The sequence below is a fragment of the Cariama cristata genome, unplaced genomic scaffold (assembly GCF_000690535.1).
Source record: "Cariama cristata isolate BGI_N322 unplaced genomic scaffold, ASM69053v1 scaffold8579, whole genome shotgun sequence".
Taxonomy (NCBI): domain Eukaryota; kingdom Metazoa; phylum Chordata; class Aves; order Cariamiformes; family Cariamidae; genus Cariama; species Cariama cristata.
In genome coordinates, this window is record NW_009634005.1 from 1 (window position 1) to 27567 (window position 27567).

Here is a 27567-nt window from a genome sequence, read left to right on the forward strand (position 1 = left end):
TGTCCAGGAGCTCCTTGTTCATCCACGCATGCCTCCTGGTGTTTTTGCCTACCTTTGTCTTCATTGGGATGCATTGCTCCTGAGCTTGGAGGAGGTGCTCCTTGAAAATTAACCCGCTTTCTTGGGCCCCTCTTCCCTCCAGGCCTTTATCCCATGGTTCTCTACCAAGCAGCTCCCTGAAGAGACCAAAGTCTGCTCTCCTGAAGGCCAGGGTAGTGAGCTTGCTGTGCACCCTCCTTGCTGCCCTAGGAATCTTGAACTCCACCATTTCATGGTCACTGTGGCCAAGGCTGCCCTTGAGCTTCACATTCCCCACCAGCCCCTCCTTGTTGGTGAGAACAAGGTCTAGCATAGCACCTCTCCTCATTGGCTCCCCTTTTGAGAACGAAGTTATCATCAGTGCATTCCGGGAACCTCTTGGGTTGCTTATGCCTCGCTGTGTTGTCCCGCCAACAGATATTGGGGTGGTGAAGTCCCTCATGAAGACCAGGGCTTGTGAACATGAGGCTGTTCCTGTCTGTCTATGGAGGACCTCATCCACTTGGTTTTCCTGGTTGGGTGGTCTGTAGCAAACCCCCACTATAATGTCCCCTGTCCCTGCCCTCCCTTTAATTCTGACCCACAGGCTCTCGGTCGGCTCCTCATCCATCCCCAGGCAGAGCTCCATGCACTCCAGCTGGAAATTGACATTTGTGTGCCAATAAGATTCATAGCCCTGCAGGCATGCGCACATCTCCAACTCCTCTTGTTTTCTCCCCGTGCTATGAGCATTTGCATAGAGGCATTTAAGTTGGGCCCCGGCTGAAGCCGACTTACTGACTGGAGTGGCTGGGATTCCTTTGTGCTGCTCTTCAGGTGATCTCCTGCTGACCTGTGATCCCTCTCCAGGCTCTGGGTGTCTCTTGCTGGCACTGACATCAAACTGGTAGCAGTGGGATGGATGGATGGATTGAGGTTCAGACTTTTCCCTTCTGGTTCCTTCAGCATACCAGTTCTTTTGCAGGCTTCTCCTTTGCTGTGACAGAAAAGTGATGTGTGTAATGTAATAACTCTTACGGTCTGTGCCTGCGTTGGACCTTCTGGGAGGAAGGCATTCTTATTTGGATTCATTTGTGTGCAGATGGGCAGTGCACCTGTAATGAGACCCTCTATTTTAAGGGGAATGCAGGATGTCAAATGAGACATCCTTTGTCCTCTTTCAAACTCTAGTTAAAGGAGGTAGGAGACCATGTGCTTAAGCAGTATGAAGTCGTCTTTATTCTGACTTTCATGGGGAGGGCCTTTACCCCTTCAGATTGACATATGCCAGTATGGTGTAAGATATGAAGACCAGACTCTCAAAAATGACAGTGCTCCTTAGCTCTGAATGCACCAAGGGAACACAAGGGTGAGCTGTATGTTCTCCTCCATTTTAACTCTTGCTTACTCTCCTCTTGTTTATGCTAATCTTCCAAAGGTGCTATCCCTCTTTCTCTAAGTATTTCTATTCTTTTTGTTCCAGACCCTCCTGTTGCCTTGTAAGTATTGTGATACCATTGGGCACACACGCAAGTCTTTGAGATACATCTCAAGTCAATAGAACGTGTGTGCTGGTTGTACACTGTTCCTTTCCCGTATCTTCACAGTTGCTGCATGCAACACAGTAAGAATCCCTCACCAGACTGCATGCTGACACTTGGGAACTATGTACAGAGCTCCTCCTAAAAAGTTCCTGTGACATGAAAGGGGGAGATTACATGAGCCTGTATTGCAGGAGAGTTGCATTTGAGCTTCGTTTCTTTTGTAGAAGTGCAATTTCATAGAAAGGTGCCTTCTTGCACTTTTCCCACAACTGTTCTTTCACATTAAAGCTTTTGCCTTATAAAGTGCCCACCTATTATTATTTTCCTGTAGTAATTACTAAAATTCTGTTTTTCTTCTCCTGCTTATATGAAATGCAGCTTTATCCTTCCTGCTAGTGATGACAAAAGAGATGAGCTGTTCAGCTTGTTGAGAAATTTCTTATCTGCTTATTTTCTCTCATTGACCGTTTCCGTTCTTAATAACACAAGTTGGTAGTCTAGTAAATGCCTTAAATACGATTGTTAATAATTAAACAATTATCTGTAGTGGAGACTTAAACATACAGTTGCTTTGAGGTTTGATAAATTAAGTTCAAGGTGCTTTCTTACTGCTAATGCGAAGTTGTTGGAGCATTTTTGTGTTTCTGTGAGAACTCTTTTGGTGGCTTGAACTGAAGGGTGGAGCTTCCACTTGGAGTCTCCAGCAGCAACGTTTAGCCCTTCTGACTCCACAGGCAAGAGGTATTGACCACACAGTGATGAACAGGGAGAGAAGCTGCTAGCAGGAAGAAAACCACTGCATATGGTGTTTTTAGTCCCACAGCTTCCTTACCCTTACCCTCCATAGAGCCATTCTGGGATTCTTATTAGCTCCTTTTCAGAAGCTTGTGCGTGAGAGATGCCACAACCTCTTACAGAATTGTTCTGTTCCTTTGACATTGCATAAAACCCACTCCATTTCTTAGGCATTATGTCTTTATACATAAGCATACACACTGTCCTACCTCTATCTGCTCTTTAGACATGAGTATTAAGAGCAGTGCAGTTCAATGATGTCATACTTGGTGGAGCAGAGACAACCCGAAGTGTGTTCTTTCTGTCAGTAAGCGGTTGGCAACCTTGCCATGTGAACATTACGGTGTGACTGAACAGCAAGATGCTGGGAGCTGGAGGCAAGGAACAGCCTTTATCCATGCTCATTCTTATTCTACTATCTTCAACTTTCTGACAGTACCTCATCTCATTCTCAGCATAGGTAGAATCAAAACTAGAAGATCAACTAGAAAGAAATGTTTATCATATGCTATCTATTTGTGGCTATTAGATATTATGTGTGGTGAATATTATATATTAGAACTGTTTTTCCTTTTTGTATTCTTATGTGATAAATAGCTGAAAATGCATGTTTATAGTCTTGTGAATTTGCTTGTATTTCCTGATTGCTTAAATTTGGATCTGCAGAAGATAAAACTGAAATGAAAATGTGTCCCATTTCATGGGACTGTTGGTTTTCTCCTGATACAAAAGTCATTAACATCATACCCATTGCAAAAGTGTATTCTCTCATTAAGTTTTTCATCCCTTTTTGCTCTCAGTAGTGTAGTTATTTAAACATTTCAATCTTCAGCCTGATGACTTCCACTGCATTATTGTGTCAGTATTACAGATCTGCTAATATGCATCACTATTGAAGCCATAGATTGGAAAATTTGAGATTTTTAAGTCATAACAGCACCCTACATATTACCAAAATGGTGGAAACTAATTGCTGGACTAATTGGGGCATGGCTTTATACATAAGTTAAGACTTCTTTCTTTTAAGATGTAATAATTTCTTTGTTATTTTAGGCAGAAGATTGAGCGATGCACTCTCACTGGCACAAATCGTGAGGTAATTGTTAGCACTGCTCTGCATCCATTTGCAATGACATTGTTTGATCAGCACATATATTGGACAGACTGGAACACACGAAGCATTTACCGAGCTAATAAGTATGATGGTTCAGATCAGATTGTAATGATCATGAATCTTCCACAAAGACCGATGGATATTCATGTCTGGGCAAAAAGTAAGCAGCAGCAGTGTACCAACCCTTGCAACCAGTTCAATGGTGGCTGCAGTCACATCTGTGCGCCAGGTAAGCTATTATGCTTGAGGACTATAAACTATTAGTGTTGCCTGTATTAGAGTTCATAGTATAATGATTTTGGTCACATGGGGACAGCTTAAATATTTCTTAGTGTTCCTAAATGTTTAATATTTATTTTATTTATAAATGCAATCAAAATTATTGCCATTCAAGGTCCTGGTATTTTACCAGCACACTTGAGGATTGTCTGAGAATCCTCACAAATAAAAATGATGAGTTTCTCTAATATAAACCAAAACACTGTGTTCTGGGATTTTAACTTTTTTTCCTCTGGGATGACACATGAAGTGAGTTCTGCAGTATATGGTTACTTTAGAAATACACACTGATACACGGTATACTGAACAGATGTTTCCACATATTTTAAAAATCTTTATGGTCACTATTTCTTTATCACATGATAAAAAAATGATTAATATCCAAAATAAACGTTTCTACTGCCTCATTTGAAATTGGGACAGTTACTTAGAAGATAACACAAATTGATTACTATCTACGCTGTAGGGCAGGTGTTCTTTTGAGTCATGGTCTCCAGAAACATACTCTGTATCATCAGCTAGGTATTGGGGTGAGACCTGAGTGATACATGTATCCTATCTTGTATCTCTCCTTGTGCATGTGTAAGGAGAGAGTCGAAGTGCTCCAACAGGTCACCAGTCCCAATGGCCAGGAAACCAGAATGGCAAACCCAAAGAGCATACCTGTTACAGAGCTGTTTCATGTGTTGTGGATTTTTGGAAGTTATGATCCTTGACTTTGAAAAACTCATTCAATGCCTGCTTTCACCTGTAGCATCTTAAATGCCTTTAAAATCTGTCTTGCCTGAAAACTCAAACTGTCATTGATTTTGAGAAGAGCAGTTAGTCTAGTGCAAGGAGTTTTGAAAACCCTGTTTTGATTTCAAGGAATAGAACCTCAGCTCGTGTAGCTCTGATATCTGCAAGCATCAGATGCCATCTTGCTGCCACCCAAAAACTATTTGGACAGCAAGCAAATATTAAGATACTCCAAATTCTCATCTGTTCCTCTAGGGAACCCTGAAATAACTCTTGTGGGTTTTAATGGGTTTGCATATGCTTAACTGAAATAAAAATCTGGCTAAGTCACCACACCTTTATCTAAGCGGATAGATCTTACAAGAGTTGTGAGGATTTCATTGCCTTTTCCAGTGTTACAGCTGTTATCGGTTTCATAGAACCCTATCTAAAGCATCAGTGTTAAATTAGTTTAATTTTTTTGTCTCCTTTATTTTTTAAAACTGTCAAATATAAATTTAGGTCCAGCTGGTGCAGAATGTCAGTGCCCCTCTGAAGGTCGCTGGTATTTAGCCAATAATAACAAGCACTGTGTTGTGGATAATGGTACCAGGTGTGATACTGGTTTCTTCACATGCCTTAATGGGCAATGTATCTCCGAACGATGGAAATGCGACAATGACAATGATTGTAGTGATGGCAGTGATGAGTTGGAAAGTGTGTGCGGTAAGCATTTAAAATAACTGTGTGAGAAAGTGATAGTGATGCATATTCTGTCTTGCCTGTACTGTGTTTTCTATCACTTTTATGGCTTTATGATCATGGATCCTATGGCTGTAGTTTGGAAATAGCCCCTTGCTTTCTCAGACTTGAGATCTGAATGGCTACTGATTTGCTCTAGAATCCAAAAGCACTATAGTATTGAATTTTTATAATATATAGCCAATTTCTAGTTTGTTTAATTTAAATGTGTATTTTACTTTTCATGCAGTCCGTTTTGCAGCTGTGTTTGCCCTGGCAGGTAAAAATATTGTGATTTTACTTGTTACTTTGTCACAGAACTTAGATTACATTTTATCCATGTTTTTTTTTAATTTTATTTTTTTTTTTTAATTTCCTCCAGCTTTCCATACTTGTCAGCCAACAGCTTTTACCTGTGGTAATGGGCGATGCGTACCCTATCATTACCGCTGTGATCACTACAATGACTGTGGAGATAACAGCGATGAGGTTGGCTGCTTATTCCGAACTTGCGACTCCCACACAGAATTTACTTGCAATAATGGAAGGTGTATATCTCTTCAGTACGTCTGCAATGGAGTAAACAACTGTTATGATAATGGCACATCAGATGAGAGAAATTGCCGTAAGTTTGTCCTAATTACCTAGTGTCTATTTGAGTCTGACTCTTTAGACCAAAGAAGAGGCAAATATATTTGCGTGTGAAGAATTATTACAAAATCAGCAAAGAGGATAAAATATTTCTTTATTTACGTTACAGATTCTGCTTTGTGTTATTTGAAGCAAATAGAATTGTTAAAAGATATTCCAGAGTACCCTGAGATACTGCATAATAACTATTGCTTTAAATAGTATTGCTTGATGCCAGAAATGCTCATGTAGTGCTTAATGTTAGGTCTTGTGCATAATCCCATAGATTCAAAAAGATTATATCAGATGAATTGGATGCAGGGCTTATATTTTTGCAAGATTAGCTTGGAGTTTGACAGTGAGTTTTTACTTTGTGTCATGCTATATTAATTATACTAGATTTAATCATCAGAAGTGTATATTGTGACTCTTATAAAGACACAGTTTATATTTATTCTATTTAAAATGATATGCCTTATAGCTCTCAAAGTTATCAGTGATGTTTGTTTTCCTGAAGATGTAAACTGTGATTAGTTCAATAATGACTACTATTGTTGCTAATCAAACTAATCATGCCTTTGCACTAAGATTATATTCTTCAGTGGAAAATTTTTATCTGGAGTTAGGGAAGTTGATAATGTATTAATAGAATTTTTTTTTTACACTTCTGTGTGCACACTGATTTTTTTTTTTTTTCCTTTTCCCCCCGAAACATATTATTTGTGACATTTTTTTTTATTCTCAGTGAAATCTGAATATTTGAAATTCCTGGTCTGGTAGTCATTTGTAGTTGGTCTGATGATTCATGCAGTACCAGCTGGTTGCAAATGCAGGCATTACAGTGTGAATACATGTCAATTTACATTCTTTCACCCCCAAGTATTGGCATGTGTTTCTTTGACAGTGTTTTTGTCAGGATTTTTGTCAATAAAAACAATTGTCTAGTTGTTTCCATATAGCATGAGCAGTATAAGTGCATTTTGTAGTGCATTTATGTGGCGATAAGACAAAGGGCAATTAAACTAGAAGAGAGAAAATTTAAACTAGAAGAGAGAAGATTTAGATTAGATATTAGGAAGAAATTCTTCACTGTGAGGGTGGTGAGGCACTGGAAGGGGTTGCCCAGAGAAGTTGTGGATGTCACCTCCCTGGAAGTGTTCAAGGCCAGGCTGGATGGGGCTTTGAGCAACCTGGTCTGGTGGAAGGTGTCCCTGCCCATGGCAGGGGGGTTGGAACTACATGATCTTTAAGGTCCCTTCCATCCCAAACCATTCTATGACTTTAGCAAGTGAGTGACATGGGACTCTTTTTAACAATATTATGTATCTTTCAATCAGATACAGTATAATGGTATTTTAAAAAGCTCTAAAGAACTTTTTTTCCCTCCCTCCTTAAAGCTGAGCGCACTTGCCAGTCTGGTTTTACAAAATGTCAAAGCACAAATATTTGCATTCCTCGAACATATTTGTGCGATGGTGATAATGACTGTGGAGATATGAGTGATGAAAGCCCTACTCACTGTGGTAAGTTAATAGGGTCTCAGTTACTTTTCTTTTACTTCAGTAATCTATTCCACTGTTCTTTACCTTTGACATAACTCTTACTGTTCTCAAAACATCTATTTTTGTAATACTTGAAGAGTTATAAGGTATATGCATTGTATTATTAGCTCTCAATTATCTAAATCATGCTTTTATGTAATAAAAAAGATCATAATTTTTTGCAGCACTTTTGTACAGCATTTGAAGGATTTTTTGCTTTTGCTTATTCTGCTCTGTATCCTTTATGATTTTACAAGGTAATTGGCATTTAAGTATTATAGTGAATTGGCTTTTTCTGGATCTATAACATGAGAATATTTTTCCTTTTAATCAAATGAAATTCTATACAGTCTCAAATGTAATTTCTTCTAGCTCTTTCATGTAACTATATATGCCTTAGCATACGATTCATTGTTCATTGTAGCTTCCAGTTAGTGTCTAGTTTTCAATCACCCTTAATTACAAACCAGCTTATCTTTGCTAGTACAGACATTTGTATTAGGTAGTAGTTAGGCAGTATTTTTCCTATATAAAATGTTTTGGATCAGCTTATAAAACATAATGGATATTTTCAGATAATGATTTATTTTTCGTATTGCCCAAGTGGATTATTTTTGCTGTCATTAGTTTCCCTGAAGGTGCTTGCTTTGAATTAACTATGCCACATTTTTTCTAAAATATGAGTTCAATTTTTCTAGCCAGAACATGCCCACTTTTATCTATGGATGCCTATGTGTCGGAAATACGTGGCTACATATACAAATGCACAGTGAGTCTTGTGCTGCTTATGAAAGGTGTGCTTTGTCCCTTCTACTGTTTATGTCCCAGCAGCACCACTGAATTACTTGAATTGAGAAGTGGTGAAGGGCAAGAAAGAGTGAGAGAAGGGGAGGATGGGAGATGGAAGAAGCCCCAAGACATTAATGAGCAATGTGTTAATTGCCTTTGATTTCCATCATTAAAGACACATAGAAGAGGAAGTTAAAGGGCCAGATTGGGTCCTTTTTGGTATCTTGAAGCCATCAGAAGGTACAGGAAAGTATCAGTAACTGCTGAAGAAATTATCAAACCCACTATCCATGCCAGGATCAAGGGGCTCAGCCAAAGTGCAGAAGGAATATTTGCAATGTGCTTAGCTGGAACTATTCAGTGTTACAGTTTGTTCTTCAGTGCCATTAAGAAAAGATTCTTACCTGCAAGTGAAGAAAAATCAGTAGGAGAACAAGGAAAGCATTATCTACCGTGTGATATTGCTTCCTTACTGTGCATTTTGATTCCTTGTAAAGCATGGAGTCTGCTAATGCCCTGGTTTGGGCACTGGAGAAATGAGCATACTGGACTGTGGTCATTCTCTTGTGCACAAATCTCAAGTGTAAATGTAGAACATATTTACAATTGCTGCATGCTATCTTATTTCCAGGGCAAATTCTGTCTACTTGTTAGCTGATACATATACTCAAGGAGAGAATTAAGCCCATTTTTTGAATACAAAGATCAAGCTAGTTTGTACAATGAATTCTTTGCAGATAGGCTGTGAAAAGACATCCTTCCTAGCATAATTTTTTCTCTTTCTTTTTTGGGGTCTGTAATATTTTTGCGTAACATGGACTCAAAAGCAACTTAAAACAAGTTGGAAAGGTAACAGAAAGAAAGAAGTCATACATAGGTTTTTTCTTCCAGTCTCACTGACTTGCACAAATAGTGAGTTTCGTTGTACATCGGGACGTTGTATTCCTGCTCATTGGTACTGTGATCAAGGAATAGACTGTGCAGATGGCTCTGATGAACCTGCCTCTTGTGGTAAGTTTACACTCAGAAGATACAACACGATGGGTTATGGGAAATCAGTAGTTTCTGTTGTAGGCAGCAGCTTGAATCCAGAGTAGGTGGAAAGTGAGTATCTTCTGAGGTTTATTCACTGACTCTAAATAATCTGAGTCACTGAGTAATTCAAGTCTTAAATACTCAAAGGTGTGTATGGAATATGAAGGCTTTTAATTGCCACAATTGATTGCTGTTAATGTGATTACTCTTAACGTATAACCTCCTGTCTCTTTATAAGACTGATGGTGATGAATCAAGTGATGAACAGTAGCTAGTATTTTGATATTGTTTAGGATGTAAAAGCAGATGTCATGCTGTACAGGCAATATGCATACAGTATTGCATTTGGGGAAAAAAGGAATGTGGGACACAGAGGAACATTGTTGACACAGTATGAGGTAGAGTATCATAGTATTACAATAAGCAAATCCTGCATGTACAATAGAAACTGATGGTAATAAGCAGCAGAGGGGGGAAGAAGGTGAAAAGAAGTAATCTCCAGGGAGGAAGAGGAGAGGCTAACTGAAGTCACTGAGAATTGATATTGCAACATAGTCATTATTCTCACTGTAAAAGCCGTCATAACTCAAAGCAGAACAGATTCTTCTATGATTTAAGCAGGGCTGATAGCTCACTTTGCACATTGCTGGAGTTGCACCTTTCCCTTAAGAAAATGTCTTGCAGTTTATACCTTAACTATCTTACACTTGTATTTTACTTCTTATATTTTATGTTTTGCTATTATAAGATTCTTCCTAAAATACCTTCCTCAGTAGATTTTCATGGCAGTGCAGGTTAGTTTAACAGAGTGATTGCATTTATTTTTAAGTGACCCAAGTGCGGACTTGTTCAAACGACCAGTTCAGATGTGATGATGGCAGATGTATCCCGGCAACTTGGATCTGTGATGGTGATAATGACTGTGGGGATATGAGTGATGAGGATCAAAGACATAATTGTGGTAGGTGCTTAATGCAAATAGATGCTGCACTTTGTCCTGCAAATGTTTTTTAGAAAACAACAGACTAACCTGCAAATTCCCACCTTCTGCCAATTTTTCTATCTGTAAAGGTGCACATTAAGCATGAGGTACACTCTTGCTGTACCTTCACTTTAATTGTATTGAATTAAAATTAAATATTTTACTGGTTAAAAAAAAAAAAAGAAAGAAAAACTGTTGTAATTTTGCGATTACTCTTCTTTGAATTGTTGAGTTCAAATGGAAATATAATTAACCTGGGTTGTTGATATGATCTGGGCAGCAATAGCAGCTTCAGTGAAGATACTTCCTGATCATCAAGCGCTACATCTTGTGCATAACCACATGGTTTTGGCATAATTTCTTTAAAAATTAGTGAGCAAAATAAGCTTGGCTGTTTAGAGGCATAAAAAAGGGAAGAAGGTTCACCAAGCTCGGTCCTGCTCCTTGATTCTTTTAACAGCAGCAGGATACACTTGCAGTCCTTGCCCATTTTAACTGCAATGCTGCTCCCTTTGTTTGCTCCCTGGACCACAGAACACCTTGAAGAAAGCAAGGGATAGAGAGCCTAGGTGTAATACCTGTTCAGCTCCAAGAAAATCTGGCCAGACTTGTGAAAAGCTTATACTGAGAATCCAACAAGATCCAGAATTCTGCACATGCCAGCACTGCCTAAGGAATCCTAAAGTGCTTTGGCTCCCAGCCAGCCTCCATGAAGAGCAATGCTCGGTGAAAATTAGTGAGAATGCGTGAGTTTTGTATATGAGGGAGTGCAGTGGTATCTATCTCTGCACATGCAGCAGACCATGGCTTTATTGTGGATTATGGGTGGATATCCAGGTTGTGTTTCAGTGCAGTGGGGGAGGGTGTTGACATACATAGAGTATAACTTGATGTGTCAGTGAACATGCTTTTCTTTCAGCAAACCGCAACTGCACCGCAGCAGAGTTCACATGCACCAACAATCGACCCCCACTCAGGAGGTGCATTCCTCGGGCATGGATCTGTGATGGTGATGCTGACTGCAGCGATGCATTTGATGAACACCAGAACTGCACACGAAGATCTTGTACAGAAAATGAGTTCAGTTGCAGTAATGGCTTGTGCATCCGAAACACATACAGGTTTGTAACTACCTAAGCCACTGCAGAAATTCTCAAAATTTGCTTAACGTGAAGGAGCTAATTCAACCTTTTTTTTTTTTTTCCACGCTGTTTAGTAGTTAAGCAGATCTGCATATTGTAGTGAAACTATTTACCTGCTCTGCATTCATGCATTAGTTTTAACTTGAAATTACTCTGGAATTTTCTATGTTAATATCCCACTACTCACCACTAACATTTAATCCTTTTTATTTTGCCTTGTTAACCTCCCCTGGGGTGATTCTGTTCAGCTTGTAATGCATATGGTGAATATAAGTAGGACTCAAAGGATCAGATTTCATACATATGACCCTGATTTTCTGAAAGTCTCTTCCATTGGAGCCAATAGTATCTGGCCTTCTTTGGAAATCAGGAGAATGTATCTGTCTATCTGCCCTAGAGATAGTGATTGCCTTCTTATATTTGAAAGAAGTGTTCGTTGTTCTTCAGATGTGACAGGCGGAACGACTGTGGTGACAGCAGTGATGAAAGGGGATGCATCTATGAACCATGTCAACAGCACCAGTTTACTTGTCAGAATGGGCGCTGCATTTCCAAGGCCTACATCTGTGATGGGGATAATGACTGTGGTGATGAATCTGATGAACTGGAACATCTCTGTAGTACACCAGAAGCAACCTGCTCTCCCCATCATTTTAAATGTGACAATGGAAACTGCATTGAAATAGTTAAAGTCTGCAATCGGTTAGATGATTGCTTAGATAATAGTGATGAAAAAGGATGTGGTATGTGTAGGTTTATTTGTACTGTCTTATTTAATTTAAAATGTTTAGGCAGCTTGAAAAAAAATGAACTTTTAAGACAATTGCTTAATTACAATGATATTTATTCCATGGTTGTCTCTCAGAAAGGTTATAAGAAATATATATACATAATTTTTTGTTTTAATTAAATCATACTTATTATATACTGTTTTAACAAACCGTGAAAATTAGCTAATTATATAAACTAAATATAGTTTATACATTGTTATATATTGCCCTTACATTTCCAAATTACACTATTCATAAGTGTATATTTTGCACTCAGTGTATTTGGTGACAGACCTCAAAGGTGCTAAAATCATTTTGTGTTAGATTAGGTTACTTTCCTTGCTCCTTTATTACAGCAGTCCAGATTCATATTCAGCATTTTCAGGGGGGAGCAGGGAGAGAGACAGAGAGAGTATATTGGAAAGTGACTGCACTATTTTCTCTGCTAGCTGGTTCCCTGAATAGAACTTCTTTCCTTCCACAGGTATAAATGAATGCAGTGACCCTTCAATCAGTGGATGTGATCATGACTGTACAGACACACAGACAAGTTTCTACTGTTCTTGTCATCCTGGATACAAACTTATGTCTGATAAACGGACTTGTGATGATATTGATGAGTGCAATGAAACTCCATCAGTATGTAGCCAGATTTGTGAGAACACAGCTGGCTCCTACATCTGTAAGTGTGCCCCAGGCTATATCCGGGAGCCTGATGGAAAAAGTTGCCGGCAAAATAGTAATATCTCCCCATACCTTATTTTTAGCAACCGTTACTATCTGAGAAATCTCACAGCAGATGGCCAGTCTTACTCTCTCATTTTGCAAGGACTGAGAAATGTGGTGGCACTGGACTTTGACAGGGTGGAAAAGAGGTTGTACTGGATTGATGTGGGGAGGAAGGTCATTGAACGAATGTTCCTAAATGGAACAAATAAGGAGGCAGTGATAAGTGATGATGTGCCCAACGGGGAAGGTATCGCTGTTGACTGGGTTGGCAGGTAAGAAAATACATTTTCTATCTTTCTGGGCTATTAAGGAAATGATGTGTGAGGGAGTTTATCTCAGTGGTTTTCTCCCACTTCATATGAAATTCCTGATGAGTGCTGAAATAGTTTTGGATTGTGGATGCAGTCTTATACAACTGCTCTGGAATTGTTTATCAGCATCTAATAGATTATGTTACACTTTTCTTTAGTTGCTCTCATATCTAGTATACTGAGGTTATATTGGAGTTGCTGTCTCATCAGTAATAAGGTAGTGCATATGACCCTTGGGAAAATCTTATTAGGAAACCATTAATGAATGAACAGACCAGGCAAGCGGGCAGGTGGGCTGTTATGTGTGGCTATGGGGTAGGGATTCTGAGCTTAGGCTCTTTATTCCTTTGCTAGCAGTTGTTGGAGTTGGGATCCAGGCTTCATTGTATGCATAAACAATATTTTACAACAGGTAACTAGATTCCAGTGAAGTAAGTAATGATAAACATTAATGAAATTTAGCTCCTGCACCAATGCAAAGAGCATGTTTCTTTTGCTCTTGAAAAATGCATCTTTAAGTGATGCTCAAACAACATGATCCACATCATTTGCTGTAAGGAGGGCAGTGTAAGCATGAGGTAATTGGAAAGCACTTTGCATTATGGTCTGCTGTATGTCAAAAAGTAGTCTGATTTACTCCCACAGAAACTCTGTACTTACGTGGTGCCCTCTCTGACAGTGTCCTTGGCTGTGTTTCAACAGATTTTGCTTTCTGAATGCAGTACTATCAGTATGAAAAGTTTAAATATCATGGATCAGACTCTGCAAAATAATGAGAATCATTGAAAAAGTCATATTTGAAACTTATATGAGAGTGTTTGTATGAATATGTCAATATTATAGTTTTTATTTTTAAACCACTTCGTCTCTAAACCTAATGATAATTAATGTTTCCAGCAGTCCCAAATGCTTTATGATTCATGGAGAGGTGAGGAAGGAAAAGCCTAATTTTTGCTGAAGTGGTCCTACTGCTCCTACAGTTGCTGAATTATTTCAGCTGGCATTAGTTTTGTCTTCATTCAGTTTGTATTTAGGTGTTTCAGAAAGGCTGAAGAATGATACAATGGTTGATGAGTTTTTCTGCTCATTTTCAGTACAGGGAGAGGACTGGAGGATGATATGAGGTGCAGATTGGGCAAGACTACCTTCTGCTCCTCCCTGGTGGGAATGGTACTGCTCAGGGTGTTATAGACAGAGATGGTATCTGTCAGGCTGTTTCTGGAATGGCCCTGTGGATGCTGGAGCTGACCAGCTGTGCAGACAATTTCAAAGTAGCCTGCTGTAGTTCTGATTGAATTAAATGCTTTGTTTTGTTGCAGGCTTTTAAAAATCATTGCTTCAGCTTGCATGATTTCTTTGATTACAGCTGGATATAATTCCTAAGCAAAGTAATAGAAGTGTTAGAAAATTTTAGGTGAAGTTTAAATTAGGCCATTGAACTGCTTAGGAATTTTCAAAGGAGAACCTGGCAACTGTTCTACCAGTTTGATGAGAGCAGAGGTGGCAGCATGGAACAGACGATGAGTCTCTCCAATACTTTACAGCCCTGGTCACAATCCATTGCACTGCATGTCTGTTTTCCTTCTCCTCTTTGCTGGCCATTGTTGGTAGGAGAGGAAGGGAAGAGAAGGGGATTTAGGAATTTACAGGCAAATAGCATATTGTTACTCAACCGGGCAACTGCAAGTTTGTGTTTGGCACCGATGACTGTGGATGCAGGAACAGCAGGAGTGAAAAGGGCAGTCTGGAACATGGTGTAGAAGAGAGATCAGTACAGTATGTGTATTCTTCCTTTACAGTGGATATATTGCTTCTAGGAAAAAAAAAAAACAAACCCACAAACCAACACTGTGAAATTTAAGATGCTGTGAAACAAAATAAACCAAAAAAAGTAAATAAGAGTAAATAAATAAATAAATAACTCTATAACATTTCAGAAAATTGTACTGGGTGGATGCCTACAAAGATTGTCTCTATGTCTCTGAACTTGATGGAAGATTCCGGAAAAAACTAGTCGATCGGTGTGTGGATGCCAACAACACTTTCTGCTTTCAGTACCCCAGAGCAATTGTTGTTCATCCAAAATACGGGTATGACATTTCCAGAGTGCTTTTCCTTTCTTTTGCAAATAGTCTTACACTGTCTCTGAACATCTGAAATAAATTTTGGCTGCCTGTACTTAGATTTGCATGATGTTAGATCTTGGTTGCAGCTTGGGAAAAATAGTAGCTTGCCTTTTGTAGGTATATGTGCAGGGCTGTCAGATACCATTGAAAGTGGAATTTAGTTCCATGTAGACAAGGAAGTTTTGACTGCAAGGCGAAAAAGGCTGATAAAAGTGTGTGTAGTCTGATAGGTGGTAGGGCTGCCAGTTGCTTCCTTTGAAGACAGTTGTGATCACACAATTGTCTGCTGTAGCGGTTAAAGTAACAAGTGTATTAATCTTTTTCTTATCTTCCTTAATCTCTGCTTTAGTTCTGTTGCAGGAAATACTATATTTGAGGTGTGGCTTCTAATATTTACTTCAGTATATTTTTACTACAATCCTAACTATAAGTATTTGTTTGAACAGACAGATTTACTGGACAGACTGGGCAGATCGAGCCTATATTGGACGAGCAGGCATGGATGGCAAGGATAAGACTGTGATTATCACTACAAAATTAGAGTGGCCCAATGGACTCACCATAGATTACACCAACGACAAGCTCTACTGGGCAGATGCCCATCTAAATTACATTGAGTATGTACACACAAAAGAATAAAACAACTGAATAATTGCTAATGTCAAATTACAGTGGTAGCATTTATAGATGCTGTAAGCATCGTACATATTTCTATGCAGTGACTCTATAGGAAACCGGAGTTGGGAAGTCTGGAGTAGTAGGTGATAGGAATCAGTAGATGACACAGTAGGCTAGCTCCTGTATTTTCATCCTAGGTCCCACTAGAAGTCATCCAAAAATTATAGTGAAAAGATTCATAGTCTATACTCGAATATGCGGCTTTTCTGTATCTAGGTGTACAACCTGAACAAAGCAAAACGAAGTATAAAATCACTATTTTTTCTGAGTCTTTTCTTTCTACCTATAGATAAGAGTTGAGCTGTAACTAAACTAGTTATGTGCTAATAGAATAGTGTACCAATCATTAGAAGATCTCTGAACGTTTGTCCATAGGTACGACATGGATTTTCCTGTTAGCATATGAGGTTTTCTTGTTACTCAAGAAAAATCTATTAATTGCTTCTAGTGTTAGAAAATGTCCACATAAATATCAGTAAAAATGAATAACTAGCATTCTGGTTCTTGTCAAGGTATTGAAACACTTCAAAACCAATCCTTTGTATTTATATTAGTATCTATATTTGTATTCATATTTACATGTATGTTTAGATTTATATTTACTTCTGTTCTTCTTTACATTAATTCTTCTGGCAGTCTTTTCTATACTGAAGTGTCAAAACTAATTTTTAAAGTGTATATTAATTATATGTATGTTTCTCTGTCTATCTCTTCTATTTCATGATTTCCCCCTATAGCAAGGTGATAGTAAAAATATAAAATCTTATTAAAGATATCTCATCAGAGGAGGCTCTAAATCAGAAAGACATGTAGAATTTAGGAATATAGGAGGCCTGTTATTGTCTTAAATGTTCCATTATTAGCAGTCTGAGTGATCCAGGCAAGCTAGTCTCCTGTGTGACAACAATAACTTGCTGTCAGGCAGTGAATGTGCAAAATTTCATTGGACTAGCTGATATGCTTATGTGGGAAGACTACATTTCTGTGGATGTTCCTCTATTCTGTTTATTTGCCTAAAATAACCTGTTTTACTTTCCTGCATATCTCAATGAAATCAGTGAGGATGGTGCTCTATCATTAGGGACTAAAGAAGCTGCAATTCCTCATTGCGTGCTCCTGGTCACCAATAATGAAGTACCATAAGCATACATAACAAAGACGTGAAGGTGTTTTAGCAGTTATCTGAATGTTTTGCACATATTTTTCTTTGTGTAGGTATTCTGACCTGGATGGACATCATCGTCACACAGTATATGATGGGACTTTACCTCATCCGTTTGCAATAACGATTTTTGAAGACACGATATATTGGACTGACTGGAACACAAGAACAGTTGAGAAGGGAAATAAATATGATGGGTCAGACAGGACTGTTCTTGTGAACACCACACACAGGCCGTTTGACATCCATGTTTACCATCCATATAGACAGCCATTTGGTGAGAAAACAGAGTTAGATGTGCATTTAGAGGGTCAGCTATTATCCAGAGACTAATCATAAAGGGTCCTGAGTGCACTCAGCTTTTGCCTTTGCTGAGGGGAATAAAATGCACAGAATAAATGTAGGCCTCTACTTTACGTTTATAAATTGCCTTTTCTTTGAATATCAATGACTGGAAATGCATAATTTTAAATTAGTTTCTAAAACGTCATGGCTTAATAGCATGCGTTTCCTGTATATGAAATCATATGTATTTCTCTCACTAAGTGCCTGCTTATCTAGGTTGTTTTTTTTCCCAACTTATTACATTTAGGCTTTCCATACAGTATTAGAGAAATCTGTTGTAGATTGAAACCTTTGTATCCTGGGATTTGCAAACTATGGTAATATTTATTCTTTTGTTTTACCAGTTAATAATCCTTGTGGCACCAACAATGGTGGTTGTTCCCATCTTTGTCTAATAAAAGCTGGTGGTCAGGGTTATTCCTGTGAATGTCCCGATAACTTCATGATAGTACAGTTCGGCAATACAGCCCACTGCCTTCCGATGTGCTCTAGCACCCAGTTTCTCTGTGCAGACACTGAGAGGTAAGTCCACTGTCTTTTTAAGTATATATTTTATGCTTTCACTTCTTCAAAAGGGCATGAAATTAGGGGTTCCTTCTGCTCTCACTGTCAGTTTGTGGTGTGCTTGCAAAGACAAAGCCAGGACCAGACAGGCTTCCATTTTGGAAAAATACTTCTAGATTCATTGTTTAAATATTATTTTTTACTTTTCTTCCTGTTATATGACTTTACTAATGTAGCAAAGTTTGGATTGTTAGAAACACTACCTCCAGAAACCATTTCCAATTGAATTCACAAACCTGGATCCTTCTCTTATTTTTTGTATGTTATTTACAATGTATCTATTTCTGCCAAATATATGCTGTCTGCCAGTGGCCCAGAAAAGGCATTTAGCTGATGCTGGAGCACATGTCCGACCCTTTTTCTGAGACAACAGCAGTGGAGGGAGAGGAACCGTGATATTAAGAGCTACTATGCCGATATTGTATCACTCTGAAGCCTGTGAGACAGGTGTGCTTATTGGGTGGCCTTTTGAAGTAGTGTTTCAATGATGATCCCTAGTGAAATTCTTATGTTAAAGTTCAGATGAATTATTCAAAGGTTACCTCATTGAAAATCCAATTGAAGATTGATTTAAAAAGCATGAGAGATGGCTACCACAAATATGCATAAAAATTAAATCCTTATGAATCTGCTGTGAACTTCCTTCTAGAGGCCAACTAATATAATCTGTTTCTGGTGACAGTATTCTGGCATATTATGTTGGCATTTGTCATATGAAATGGAAGACATGAAATTCAAGATGTCTTGGAAGTTTCAAGAAATAATACTGAGACAAGACTGTCTTTTGTACTGTAAAAGGATTGGTTGTATATCTATAGAGACATATTCTCAAGAAAGAAAAAACTGTTTTTTCTTTGTAGGTGTATTCCTATCTGGTGGAAATGTGATGGACAGAGGGACTGTCGAGATGGCTCTGATGAGCCCCCTACCTGTCCGCACCGATACTGTCCTGTCGGTCAGTTCCAGTGTAATGATGGGAACTGCACAAGTCCACATTTCTTGTGCAATACCCAGCCAGATTGCCATGACAGATCAGATGAAGATCCTGTACTTTGTGGTATGTTACAACTAATAAATTTAAGTGTTTTGCCAGTAGAAAACGTGTAAACTGTATATAAATTTCAGAATCATTATCCCTTTTTTACATATGAAAAAGCGAGGTAGACAGATGTGGGCTTTTCTAGTCTTGCATCTGCTAGAGCAATTCACCTCAGTGCAAAAACAGGGTAAAGAAGAGCAAAAATGTGCTATATCAAAACATAAACATTTGCTATACCTTTGAGACAGATTTACACTGGTGTAAATTACAATCTGAGGTATAAAATACTAGAAGCAGGACCCACTTTGTTTTGTTCCGAGTAAAGCCATGGTGAGTGTGATGAATCTAAGGCTTCCTAATGACAGGTCAGTCTACTAGGTATGCTAATAATTTTCCCTATATTCTAGAGCTTTGCGTGATGGTACAAAATTATTTCACCCTCTACATTGCACAAAATCCAGTGCATGTGGGAAGATTTGTTTTGGAGAACTGTTTGTGGTGGCAGTATTTTAGAAATGTAGCCTAATTATGCTTGTGGAATAATGTTATTTCCTTAAAAACCTGTCTTGTTCCACATACTTATGTCTAATTTAAAAAAGCACATCCTTAGTTCTCTCTCTGTAAATAATGTAGTTCTGGCAGTTGCAAGCTTAATAATGCAAAGGGGAGATGGTGGTGAGGAAAGCAGTGTGGTTGTATAATTGATAGTTTTATTACCTTCCATAAGCAAAGTGTTTCTAACAATGACAGAATTAAATGAAATGTCAGTTTTACCTGACTTTCAAATAGCTAAGCTCTTAAGTGTGGCACAGGGGAATATTGAATAAGTAGAAATGTGGCAGCTGTATAATGTGTCACTGGTTTTAACATACTGGGTACAATAAAAGTCAGTTTAGGTCTATATAATTCTTTCTGCTCATCATCTCATGCGTGTGAATAGAATCCTTTAGTCTAGAAAATGTGTGGAAATTATAATATATTGTTTCCTCTTGAACAGTTTGGCAGTATATGTAAAAAAAGTAGTCGGGTGGTGTCCAGTGAGACATACAAAATCTGGAAGCAGAGATAAGTGTTGACTCCTATTTTTGTAGATCTTCAGAGCTCCTGCAGTTTGCCAGCACTGCTGACATCAGCTTCCAGTGCTTTGCCCTTTGGGAATAGAACCTGTACTTTTATAGGCTCTGGAGCGGATATTAGCATGGTTTTCTGCTAAGCTTTCTGACATGTTCATTCCTAGTCAGAGGAACAGGCTTATCAGGCAATGTACATCTAAGTTGGTAGCATAGCCAGAGCCACAATGTCACTTGGTTCCTCTGCAAAGTGACTGGGGGTGCCCCTGCCTCAATCATGTTTGAGTGCTGGGTTTAACTCCCCTCTGCTTTAGGAGAAGAAAGTATCTGTCTCACTCCTAGAAAAATGTAGAGCCTTGGTGAGCTTGTCTGAAGATGCCTGTGGGAAGTGTGCTATGTGACATTAGAAATCTTTACTTTAACTGGGCAAGTAAATGTGATGTTTTAAATTTTACTGGCTTTCTTTTTAACTTTTGGTGTAGACATGATAACTGCTCAGTTGACATAGCAGCAGACCATTCCTGGAAGTTTCAGTATCCTAACAGCCAATTTGTGTTCTTTCAGCTAATCACCAGTGTGAAACTCATCAGTGGCAGTGTGCCAATAAACGATGTATCCCAGAAGCCTGGCAGTGTGACAGAGAGGATGACTGTGGCGACAGCTCGGATGAAGATAGTACTCACTGTGCCAGTAGAACCTGTCCCCCAGGCCAATTTAAATGTGACAATGGCCGCTGCATCCCACAGTCCTGGAAGTGTGATGTGGATGATGATTGTGGTGATAACTCTGATGAGCCATTCCATGAATGCAGTAAGCACACAGCTGTAGTTAGCTACCTACATTATAGTATTCCAAAAGCAGAACAAACTGAATTACTTAATTTTCCTTAGGTTGAAAATTTATTGGAAAGGAATATTTTCCGCAAGCTAATTACAATCATGTAGCAAAGAGTGTTAGAAAACATAGAGGCTACGTGATAATTTACTACTTACTTATTCTTGAAGGGGAGAAAGCTTGTTTATGCCAGCCAGATTATCAAGAACCGGCAGTGTCTCACTCTGACTTGCTCAGTGCTAGCAGCATCCATTTGCCTGGCCTCTAACAACATTTTGTAAAAAGGTATACGCTGATCCATTGCCTGTGGGGAAGCAGGGAATGCCAGTTCACCGATTTTTACCTTGTTTCACTTTGGAGTATGACATATGTCATACTTTTTACAAAAACAAAGTAAGGTTTCATTTCTTGAAGCTAAAGTTTCTCATGATGATAGGCACGATTTGGAAACAAAAGTTTACAAGGAGAACAAACGCAGAACACAGTCTAGCCTATGTTTAACAGCAGGATTTTCCTATGTGCTCCAGCATGTCTCTGAGCCACTGGCTACCTGGAAGAACTTGTGACCAAGTTTTGCAATCTGAGGACAAGCTGCGTCCTCTGGCTTCTGGGTTTGGGGCGTCTATTACCACCATTACCAGCTCTGAATACTTCAGGGAAAACCAAACTGAATGTTATTTGAACCGGTCATGGGTTTGTAGCATATGCAGAATACAAGCAGCATAGATTGGAAAAGAGAGGAAAAGCATTTAATGCTTTCTCTTTAACAACACTGAAGTTAGCAGATAGTTCTTTTTAGTAGAAATAATTGACTATACATCATAACAGATTTTGAAAGGCAGAAGGACAGTTTAATGGCTAAGTAACCAACTAACTTTGACAACTGCCTCTTTCAGTGGGCCCTGCCTATCGGTGTGACAATCACACGCAATTCAGCTGTAGAACCAACTACCGTTGCATACCATTGTGGGCAGTGTGCAATGGGAATGATGACTGCAGAGACAACAGTGACGAACAAGGCTGTGGTATGTTTGGAGAAGAAGGTCATTTCAACATAACTTTGTACCTGAAATATTTCTCCAATTTACAAACACCTTGATTTTCTGAAAGTCTTCAGTAATATTGTACCTGGGTATATTTTGTTTGAGATCAATTAATTACCTTGATAGTTATTTGTCTTCAAGAAAAATTCTATGTGCAGCAATTCATTGTGCAGCTCAAATGTTTATGGGCTCTGAAGATCAGGATTTTATTATTTTGCCTGATATGTCATCAAAAGAAATAGGAAATACTTTTACTTGAGCTGAACTGTTTTAGACAATTAAAACTGTCAGTGTTTTCTACATTTACTTAACTTACCTCCTGTGCTGGTGAAACCATCAGTATGGGAAGTATGATGATGCTTTCCCAGACCCTCACACTTGTGTTGAAACCTCTGATACACTTATACACAAAACTTAGAGGACATGGGATCACTATATCAGAACTAGAAAAGACTTGAAAGCGTAACAGACCATCAAGTCAAGATGTCCTCCTTTGACAGTACTAAGTTTATCTCTTTGTGTTTCCGTCTCAGTTCTATATAGTTATTTCAGCTGTTTCTTAATCACTTCTCTGTTACTTGGCCCAGTTTGTGGCATGAAGATCTCTATCTACTTTCATTATCTTCTGTGCATTCCATCTTATCTAAAGACTATACTAATGTGTACTGTTTCGTTGGCAAACTGTCTACACTGCAGAGGAGATGACTTGCAGTCCTTTTGGAGATTTCCGTTGTGACAATCATCGATGTATCCCACTGCGCTGGAAGTGTGATGGAGATAATGACTGTGGAGATAACTCTGATGAGCACAACTGCAGTGAGTTCTTTTTTGGCTCCCATGATATAGTCCAGCTTTTGACTTAACTATCCTTCTACTTCTTATGAGAATGGGGCAGACAGCTCTCAACTGCAACTGTTCAATTGTTTTACTCTATAGCCTGTCTTTTCTTTGCTGAAATACCACAGCGATGTCACAAGGAAGCATTCTGGATACATAAAACCACTGATAAATCTAGTCATCACAATAACACAAATTCCTGTTTTCTACTAAGTAGTAATAAATGAATTCTGCCCTGTGTGCAAATGTGGTATATTATATCATTCCTTAAACGGTGAGAGTGGATCTTTTTTTTTTTTTTTTTCCCCCTGATTTGGAATAAAAATTCCTGTATAATTCTGTGATGAAACAAAACCCACAATAAATTTCCTTTTTTTCTATGTCAGGAGGGACATAGAATGTTTAACATAATTAAAGAGTATTGAGAGGAATGCTGTTTTAAAGTTGTTTAGTTTTAAGGATTATACCACATTATCTGCCCATATTACTTTTATCTAGTTTAATGAGACAGGTGTGGATGTTTAAATCTACATCTGGGGAACTTTTCATATTTGTACATTCACTTTAAATAAAGGTCCTCGTGAATGCACGGAAAGTGAATACCGTTGTGACAATTTGCACTGCATACCTTCCCGGTGGATCTGTGATCACGATGATGACTGTGAAGACAATTCAGATGAACGTGACTGTGGTGCGTATTGTCTGGATGCTACCTCTTATATGTTCACACTTTTGTTTCTAATGTGATTAAATTATTCTGCAAAATGATCTGTTACGGGAAGCATCTTTAATGGAGTAATGTTGAGCAGATCGCTTTAGTCATTCCACCAAAAGCAGAGGATACCACAGTCTTAATGGTCTGGGATTTTGCAGTCTTTTTTAGGATGTTGCTCTCAAAAAGTAGACACTCTATCTGGATTTGAACAAGAAGACATTTCAACAGTTACTTCTGAATCTTTTCAGAGCTGAGGACCTGCCACCCAGGTTATTTCCAGTGTGGTAGTGGACACTGTGTTGCAGAGCGCTTCAGATGTGATGGAAATGCAGACTGCCTTGATTTCTCTGATGAAGCAACTTGTCGTGAGTTTCAAGCTTTGCAGTTGGTGCTCATTGAGCTCACTTTCAGAAAGATTTGCACTTTTCTCTCTCTTTTTATGTGAGATGACTCCTTAGAGGTACAGAATTCTGCAACACTCAGTGATGTCAGTAAAAATTCGGGATAAGTATAATGTTTTGAATCAACTTTTTAATATAGTAATGGGTGCCATCTCTTACACAGATTGTAAACACATTCCTAATGCTAGGAAATTAATGTGTTTACAAGGTCCAACAGAAGATACACATGTGATCGAATTACTATTTTTGACTACCCCATGGACACCACAAGATACACTGTTTCAGTTGTACTGTATTCTAAGAAGGGCCTATAATGGGGTTGGCTTTTATAATGCTCAAAGGTTGATGTAGTTTCCTAAAGTATCAGTGAAGCCAAGGAAATAAAATACTTTTCTGTTTCTGTCTTCCTTCTGTATATTGACCTACTGTGAAAAAAATATCTGTTCACTGTAGCTTATATGTAGCTACAGCTCCATTTGTTTATCCAGAAAGTATTGTTCCCAGTCAGAATGAAGTATCACCTCTGTGCTCTATCTGTGCTGACTGACATCAGCTTTTTAGGTGATACTGAAGTACTGGTTCTGACTTACATGTTCAAATGATTTTAGGCTTCAGTACTTGGGAGAAATACTTTCTCCTCGTATTGGTATCAGGGCAGTTCTGTACATCTTCCCATGTACTTAATATTAACATCCGTGCTTTAAGTAGGAAGGGGTATCTGCACAGTAGGGCCTTTATTTTTCAGATGGTAACCACATCCTGGAATGTACATTGCAACAGTTAATCTTTCAGAACCTGAGTTACACAACATATGGCTGTTCTTAAAGGGAGGAAAAAGTGTATGAGAAGCCATTGAAAAGGCAAGGGTGTGGTTTATTTATGTAGGTTGGAACAGTCATATTTTTGGTTTTTCTTTGCTCTAGTTCAGGTTTTTTTTTCCACAGTTTTCACAGAATCTGGATTTTTTTTTTCAACTATACCAATGTGAGTCCTTTTGGAATTAGATATCTTAGCTACTTCTTCAGTCATTCACATTTGATACCAGTGACATTATTTACCTTTATTACTGAACTAGATTTGTCAATAACAAATTCAAGTAGAATTTGTTAAATTAATGATAGTTTATTTTCAAAAGCTTCTGGGAGTAACTTAATGTTGTTTCACTATTCATTCAAACCTGAATTAATTATCTTATAGCTACCAAGAATTCCTCAGTCCTTGCAGTCTGTTGTTGCTGTAGATCTTTGCAGTGCCTCATATTATATCTCCTACTATGGAGAGAAGAGTATTGAAAAATAATGCAGGGTTGGGCTGAATATTTTTCAGGAAAACCTAAATTTTTCATTGTAAATGAAAATGTCACAATAATTTTCTTTTCTTCAGCAACACGGTATCCTAATGGTACATACTGTCCACCCATGCTGTTTGAATGTAAAAACCATGTCTGTATTCAACCATACTGGAAATGTGATGGTGATAATGACTGTGGAGATGACTCTGATGAAGAACTTCACCTTTGCCGTAAGAGAGAAAAATTATATTGAAATTAACTACATGCATAATAAAATCTCTAATTACAATAGACAGAACAATTAGAAAATAAATTTTAAGTATTTTCTTTTCACTGGACATTCTCACAGACTTAATTCAGGATGAGTGCTAAGAATTTTGCTTCATATGCAAGTTCACTTCATCCTCCTACAGTATGTTTCTCACTGCTTTGCAGATGTTTGTATATGTGGTTATAAAAGTAGGGAGAAACATATCAAAGAGATAAGGACACTATTTCACATTTTCAAATTTGTTATCTAATATAAGAGCATCAGTTTGCAATTAAAGATTAATTCAGATAACGTATATTCTGAAAGGTGCTGAGCTTTTAAAGCTATCACTGTAGTCAGGACATCTTTGTAAATATGGTTGAGGAGTCCTGACTTTAGGTCTGAAAATGAGGTGTGGGAGGTGCTACATAAACAATTTTTGTCAGTTATGCACCATATAGCCACTTAAATGGCATATTGGATTTTCAATCAGTTTACTTCATAAACAAATCTAGAAACCTCAGTGTTATATGTAGTCATAGGATATGCCTTTGGCCAAAGATGAGGTACTGTCTTCTGACGAAAAAATGTGTAATGTCCTAACATACAATCACTAACGTGTGGAGAAAATATTCTTTTGGGTCTGAATGCCTGCACACCTTTTAAAATATAGGAAACATATAAATGTTACTAGATAAAAGTGATTGGGATAATTTGTGACTCAATGGCATGAAATATCAAAGTGTGACTGACTTGATCTCTGTGGTTTCAGTGGATATTGCTTGTGAATCTCCATTCCGTTTCCGATGTGAAAACAATCGCTGTATATATAGTCATGAGCTGTGCAACCAGGAGGATGACTGTGGAGATGGAAGTGATGAGAAAGAGGAACACTGTATGTTTACACAAAATTGAGCAGCAAATGCAGTAATTGTGATGTGCTTAATGTTTAATAATGCCAAAGGACTATAGAAATGTCAAACTTAAACATAAATTATGAAAACTAGACCTCAGTATGAAATAATTTGAACTATGATTATTGGTACTACATATTCGCAGCTCTCCATACAAGTAGCGAAAATCAAACAGTTATCTGAAAAATACAGAGCATGATTTTCAAAATCATATCATATTTTATTATGACCAGCAGCTAAATAGTGTTAACTTGTTATGAACACTTAAAATAAGGAAGAATAAAGAGTTTGACTGTACCATAAAATAAGGATGGGATGGACAGGTGGGACTTTTAAAATAGAGAAATGGATACTTCTGATTTTGTGGCATTATTATGCACCTAGTAACAGTGTTGATATTTAGAACCAAATCCTGCAGAAGCTCTGTTAATATTCAGTAGGTTTTTGCCCTCTGATATCTTATGTAGTTTGCATTGACTAAGTTGATTTTTATATTATCAAGTTTAATCATATTTTTGGTTGCTTAATGATATAATTTGCTGGCTTTATTGTACAATATTCTTAAAGTTAGTAGTTTACTAGCATCTCAGTAATCTCTTGAAGTCTGCAGTAGATGTATGAAGTATATTGTTAAAGGATATTTATAGATTTATGCTATTAAAAAGAAAGTTCAATCAACGTCTGTATTTATAAAATGGAGAGGCTTCTTTCAGTTCATGGGGATGTGACTAGAAGTCAGGAGGCCGCGGTTATATTTTTAGCTTTACTACAGACTTCCAAAGTTACTCTAGTTGTTATTTTACCAGATTGCATCAACTTCCTCGTTAGCAATGTGGAATAGTGCTGTCTGTTGGTACTGTGTAGCTGAAACTGTGACAGAGAAGTGTTTCTGTTCTTGACTGTAGGTAGAGAACCAACCCCAAGACCTTGTACAACGGAAGAATTCAAGTGCAGTAATGGAAATTGCATTCCTCTCCATTATGTCTGTGACAATTATGATGACTGTGGAGACCATTTTGATGAAATGGGCTGCAGTAAGTAATAGTATCAATAGAACGAACAATTACGCTGCTATTGAAATAAAAATTTCTGAAACTGATAACCATACATGTTTCTTCTTGAATAGTGTACTAAGTACGGATTTTTAATTAGCCTGTGCTA

General features: G+C 38.1%; 1 protein-coding gene across 1 annotated transcript in view; it reads left to right on the top strand.

Moving 5' to 3' along the window:
• Nucleotides 1–3410: 3410 nt before the first annotated feature.
• LRP2 (low density lipoprotein receptor-related protein 2) overlaps nucleotides 3411–27567 on the top strand; it is a gene marked incomplete at both ends in the record, with an annotated part of 43828 nt that continues 19671 nt past the window's right edge. Inside the window, 22 exons of the mRNA XM_009706994.1 lie at nucleotides 3411–3700; nucleotides 4990–5193; nucleotides 5591–5833; nucleotides 7236–7361; nucleotides 9060–9179; nucleotides 10033–10164; nucleotides 11105–11306; nucleotides 11775–12070; nucleotides 12582–13098; nucleotides 15075–15227; nucleotides 15710–15880; nucleotides 17157–17380; nucleotides 17793–17970; nucleotides 18873–19069; nucleotides 20686–20931; nucleotides 21852–21980; nucleotides 22695–22814; nucleotides 23410–23526; nucleotides 23799–23915; nucleotides 25335–25472; nucleotides 26265–26387; nucleotides 27312–27440. Coding sequence (XP_009705296.1) covers nucleotides 3411–3700; nucleotides 4990–5193; nucleotides 5591–5833; nucleotides 7236–7361; nucleotides 9060–9179; nucleotides 10033–10164; nucleotides 11105–11306; nucleotides 11775–12070; nucleotides 12582–13098; nucleotides 15075–15227; nucleotides 15710–15880; nucleotides 17157–17380; nucleotides 17793–17970; nucleotides 18873–19069; nucleotides 20686–20931; nucleotides 21852–21980; nucleotides 22695–22814; nucleotides 23410–23526; nucleotides 23799–23915; nucleotides 25335–25472; nucleotides 26265–26387; nucleotides 27312–27440 — 4172 coding nt within the window. The remainder of the gene's footprint in view (nucleotides 3701–4989; nucleotides 5194–5590; nucleotides 5834–7235; nucleotides 7362–9059; nucleotides 9180–10032; nucleotides 10165–11104; nucleotides 11307–11774; nucleotides 12071–12581; nucleotides 13099–15074; nucleotides 15228–15709; nucleotides 15881–17156; nucleotides 17381–17792; nucleotides 17971–18872; nucleotides 19070–20685; nucleotides 20932–21851; nucleotides 21981–22694; nucleotides 22815–23409; nucleotides 23527–23798; nucleotides 23916–25334; nucleotides 25473–26264; nucleotides 26388–27311; nucleotides 27441–27567) is intronic.